The sequence below is a fragment of the Tasmannia lanceolata genome, unplaced genomic scaffold (assembly GCF_043159265.1).
Source record: "Tasmannia lanceolata isolate RefF3 unplaced genomic scaffold, GAP_Taslan_0.1 ptg000019l, whole genome shotgun sequence".
Lineage (NCBI taxonomy): Eukaryota > Viridiplantae > Streptophyta > Magnoliopsida > Canellales > Winteraceae > Tasmannia > Tasmannia lanceolata.
Genome location: NW_027518696.1, coordinates 24740458 through 24745983, shown reverse-complemented (window position 1 = coordinate 24745983; position 5526 = coordinate 24740458). Strand labels below are relative to the sequence as shown.

The window sequence follows — 5526 nt, the reverse complement described above, 5'->3', positions numbered from 1 at the left end:
GCTAGTTATCTTCAAATTACATATCTGCTCTACTAAATTTCTAAATTCTTAGTGTGATGAAACGTGTATCAGATCTATGGAAAGCATGAAGGTAAATGCTATGCATTATTGTGAACCATGGTTTTAAATTTCGGTTTCGGTACCGGTTTCGGACCCCACCGAAATTGAAATTTCGACCGAAATTTCGCTCGGTAAAATATTAAATTAATTAAAAAAAATTGTTTTTTGGGTGAACTGATTAAGCTACCATGTGTTCCAAGGCAGGAGCATAGTTATGGAGCATTCAACTTTCAGAATTTCAGTAATGGCATCAGTCTAGATAATGCAAAGGTATACATAAAAGCATAAAATGTAAAATTCCATTCAATCCATTCTTGTACACAAAGAATACTTAAGTAGAATAGCATGTATAGATCGCTGATATAACTAATTTTCCATCAAAATTCCATAACTGAAATTTTTGAACCATTGACAAGCCCTATATGCATAAACAATGTTCTTAAGTGCTGAATGCTTACCAGTTGTGCATTTTCAATTTTTTGAATAACCTCATTATGCCATGAACATGTGCTTGGATACATCCCCAGTTTTGTAAGATTATTAGATCACACCAATTAACTGATTCTCTTCTTCCTTTATTAAATTTCCAATCTTGTGGTAGAACATGTGTATATTGTCAGTTAAATGACAAACGTTTAAGCATACGGAAGCTCTTTAAACCCAATCCCCATCAAAACTCTCAAACCTGTACATGGATGCTCTTTAAAGTTTAAAGAGAATCCCTATCAAAATTCTCCTCAAAGAGAATACCCATCTATGAAATGGTTTTATCCTTATGCATCCTTCAGAAAAATTTCTGCGTGAGCATTATTGTATGCAAACTATGTTGGCAATTTGCACCCAGTCAGCTTCTTTTATCTGCAAAAAAAACATGGGTCCTTCCATTTACACTTAACCAACTAAGACCTGGCTTTTTCCTTATTCCTCGATCTTTCATCAACTTCCTAATCTTATTTGCATCTGCCCATCTTCCAACAGAAGCATAGATATTCGAGAGTTCAACATAAGTTCCCGGATCTTTTGGATTAAGTTGCAACAGATTTTTGGCTGAGTACTCACCCATCTCGATGTTTCCATGAATACGGCTAGCGACAAGCAATGACGACCATATGGGTTCATTCGGAGTAAAAGGCATTTCTTTAATGAGCATTCTTGCTTCTTCCAACCGCCCTAGATGTCCGACCAGATCGATCAGACACGCATAGTGATCAATTGATGGTTTTCTGATTAACCGGAAATATTGGTACCCCTCTTCAACCAATCCACCATGTCTGCAAGCAGAGAGAACGCATAAGTATGTGATGTGGTTTGGCTCTACATTTGAATGATTCAATAGTTCTTGAAAAGTTTCTATCGCTTTTTCAGAAAATCCATGTTGCGCCAGGCCTGTGATCATAGCATTCCACGAGGCTAAGTCCTGTTTTGGCATCTTGTCAAAGAGTTTTCTCGCCTCTGTTATGCACCCACATTTCGCATACATGTCTATTAAACCGCTGGCCACAAAGGGATCTGATTCTAGATTGGAATTCGACTTTATGATCTGAGCATGAATTTGTTTCCCTTCTTCCACAGCAGCAAGATTCGCACACGAATGCATAAGACTTGAGAATGTGTAATGGTTAGGAGGCTCTACTAAACCCTCAGATACCATGAGGACGTATAGTTTTAGTGCCTCTTGGCTTTCTCCGTTTTGAGAGAAACCCGAGATCAATGAGGTCCATAAGATCAGATCAGGGCATTGAATTTGGTCAAAGAGTCGGATTGCATCATCGAAACAATAGTACTCAGAGTACATTGCAACCAGTGAGCTAGCAATGGACACGCTACCGCCGCTGCCACAAAAACCAAACTTGATAACTAGAGCATGTAGCTGCTTCCCATGATTTAGTCCATTAATTCTAACCATTAGAGATGTCATAGTTGCTTCATTCACTTTCATCCCAATCTGTATTGCTTCATAAAACACACCAACAGCATTTTCTCCGTGCCCATTCCGAATGTAACCTTGAATTGCCAAATCAAAAGCTGTAATATCTTTCCCATGCATCTCCTGAAAAACTCTTGTAGCATCATGAACACAACCCTGATCCACATACCTGTCAAATAGAGCGCCACCCACAAATACATCCATCTCATCTTCCATTGTTTTCAAGAACAGGCAATGGATTTGCTGAACCACATACAGAGCAACACATTTACAAGCTCGAAGAACAGTTGCAAAGGTCACATGGTCAGGACTCACACCAGACAATCGCATTCGAGAAAACAACTCTATAACATCTTCGCTCGATAGATTTCCAGCCATCAAAGCATTCCATGAAGTCACATTCGGCATATAAATCTCCGAAAACGCCATTCCAGCACAGTTCATTCTATCACACTCCATGTACATTTTAACCAAGCTTGTCCCCACAAACATGTCGGATTGAACCGCTGCTTTTACAACATGGGCATGGATCTGTTTTCCCACAAATAAAGAAGTAACACCAGCTGATGCACATAACCCACACGTGAATGCAAACTCATTTAATGCTACTTGATCACTCTCTACCATGCTTTTGAAAATCCTCAAAGAGTCCTCATACTCACCCACCTCATTATAACCCGCCATCATGGCAGCGAAAGCAACAACATCTCTCAAAGGAATTCTATCGAACAATTGGCGTGCGAATTTAATCAAGTGAAATGCAGAATAAATACCAATCAATTGGGTGTTTAGAATTAAGTCCATGGAACAAAGTCCATATAACTTGATCATATAAGAGTGCAACTGCAATGTGAGTTGGAGATAGTTCAACTCGGCTGAGGACTTGAGAACTGCTTGGAAGGTGAGAGTGTCTGGTGATTGGTGAGAGGAAGAAAAGAGTAGCATGTCTAAGAAAAGGCGGAGAGCGGTGGAGAAACGCCCTCTGCGTAGACATGCTGATAGGATTGTGTTCCATGTAACAGTGTCACGGTGGAGGAGGAGATTGAAGAGTTTGAGTGTCTGAGCTAAAGTGTTTGATTTGGAATAAGAAGAGAGAAGGATGTTGTTTTGGGTAGTGATTGAATGGTTTGTTGGGGATGATTGAAAAAATTTGGGTTGTGTTGATAGATTTGTTGGGAATTGGGAGAAGCTGACTATAGGCAAGAGTTGTGAACATGAGGAACAAGAAAGTTTAGTTGGGCGTTTGAACGTGGTGGCAATAGGCCAAAGTCCTGAACATGAGGAACTTAACGGCATATCCATAGGAATGTTGCATAGAAATGTTGCATACAAGTACGGTGAACTGAGGAAGGTGCTATTTGGATGTAAGGAAATTTTGTTTTCCTTTTTTGTTTTTTTGTGGATTTTTTTCCATTGAAAAGGATTTCCAGTTTTTGTTAAACTCATTTTTCATAGGTTTTATTTATTTATTTATTTATTTTTTTGCAAAACCCAAAAATTTCCTTTTATGTTGCAAGCTTACTCGGCCCTGGAATTTATTTTCTATGGGATATTTTTTACATGAAAATTTATTACTTTGCATAATTTTCTTTTGGAAAAATTATTAAAAAAATGCAAAGTTTTGTCTAAATTGTGAATAAATGGTAGTGAATTGAAAATTATAAAAAAGGTCTTGTCAAGTAAGAGAAGATGACTTTTAGGACAAATATACCCCCTACCTCTTTTTTCAATTCCTTCCACCTTTTTCACCTATCCCTATACACTTATTACCTTCTCACCTACCACCTTCTTCTTCTTCAAGGCTTTTCTAACGTGGAAAACTCGATGAGAGGGTTTTGAAGGTTGCCATTTACCTACCACCTTCTTCTTCCTCAAGGCTACATGGAAGGTTTTTGAAGCTTGCCATTGCCATTGTAGTTTTGGAAAAAAACTTCATTGCCAACGTTTCCAAGCTCCATTGCCAACGTCTCCAAGCACCATTACCATTGTAGTGTTGAAAAAAAAACTCCATTTGCAACGTGATAAAGCTCCATTGCCATTGTACTTTTGGAAAAAGGCCCATTGCCAACGTGATATAGCTCCATTGCCATTGTAGTTTGGAAAAAAATCTCCATTGCTTATTTGGGTGATAAACATAGCTTCGGTTACGTTTAACATCTTCTCTTCATGTTTTCATGTCTTTTGTGCTTTGGTATTTTCACCCTATTTATGAGACTCTTTGTTTGGTTACATGTTAGAACCAAGTGGTTCCGGGATATAAACTGTGATTCCCCAATGGTTCCGGGGTAGAAAATATGGTTCCCTGGTGGTTCCGAGGTATAAAATGTGGTTCCGTAGTGGTTCTGGGGTATAAAATGTGGTTCCCTATGGGTTTCGGGGTATAAAATGTGGTTCCCTAGTGGTTCCGGGGTATAAAATGTGGTTCCCTAGTTGTTCCGAGGTATTAAATGGGATTCACTAGTGGTTGAGGCGTATAAAATGTGCTTCCCTAGTGGTTTCGGGGTATAAGATTTGGTTCCCTAATGGTTCCGGGGTGTAAAATGTTGTTCCCTAGTGGTTCCAGAGTAGAAAATGTGGTTCCCAGTAGTTCCGAGGTATAAAATGTGGTTCCCTAGTGGTTCTGGGGTATAAAATGTGGTTCCCTAGTGGTTCCGAGGTATAAAATGTGATTCTGTGGTGATTCTAGGGTAGAAAATGTGGTTCCCTAGTGGTTCTTGTGTATAAAATGTGGTTCTCTAGTGGTTCCGGAGTAGAAAATGTGGTTCTCTAGTGGTTCCGGAGTAGAAAATGTGGTTCCCTAGTGGTTCCAGAGTATAAAATGTGGTTCCCTAGTGGTTCCGGGGTATAAAATGTGGTTCCCTAGTGGTTCTAGGATAGAAAATGTGGTTCCATAGTGGTTCCGAGTAGAAAATGTGGTTCCCTAGTGGTTCTAGAGTAGAAAATGTGGTTCCCTAGTGGTTCTGAGGTATAAAATGTGGTTCCGTAGTGGTTCCGGGGTATAAAATGTGGTACCCTAGTGGTTCCGGGGTACAAAATATGGTACCCTAGTGGTTCCGGGTTAGACAATGTGGTTCCCTAGTGGTTTCGGGGTATAAGATGTGGTTCCCTAGTGATTCCGGGGTATAAAATGTGGTTCCCTAGTGCTTCTGAGGTAAAAAATGTGGTTCCCTAGTGGTTCTGAATTATATAATGTGGTTCCCTATTGGTTCTAAGGTAGAAAATGTGGTTCCCTAGTGGTTCTGAGGTATTAAATGTGGTTCCGTAATGGTTCCGGGGTATAAAATGTGGTTTCGTAGTGGTTCCGGGATATAAAATGCAGTTCCCTAGTGGTTCCGAGGTATAAAATGTGGTTCCCTAGTAGTTCCGGGGTATAAAATATGGTTCCCTACTGGTTCCGGGGTAGAAAATGTGGTTCCCTAGTGGTTCTGAGGCATAAAATGTTGTTCGGTAGTGGTTCCAGGGTAGAAAATGTCGTTCCCTAGAGGTTCCGAGGCATAAAATGTGGTTCGGTAGTGGTTCCAGGGTAGAAAATATGGTTC

General features: G+C 39.8%; 1 protein-coding gene across 1 annotated transcript; it reads right to left on the bottom strand.

Moving 5' to 3' along the window:
* Positions 1 to 411: 411 nt before the first annotated feature.
* LOC143852912 (putative pentatricopeptide repeat-containing protein At3g25970) lies at positions 412 to 3295 on the bottom strand. The gene has a single exon (XM_077362566.1). It carries the CDS (start codon positions 3287 to 3289, stop codon positions 905 to 907), a length of 2385 nt encoding a protein of 794 aa, XP_077218681.1. The 5' UTR covers positions 3290 to 3295; the 3' UTR covers positions 412 to 904.
* Positions 3296 to 5526: the final 2231 nt, after the last annotated feature.

Coding starts and splice junctions, on each gene's coding strand:
- LOC143852912 (XM_077362566.1), bottom strand. CDS start 3,289: ATGGATATGCCGTTAAGTTCCTCATGTTCAGGACTTTGGCCTATTGCC.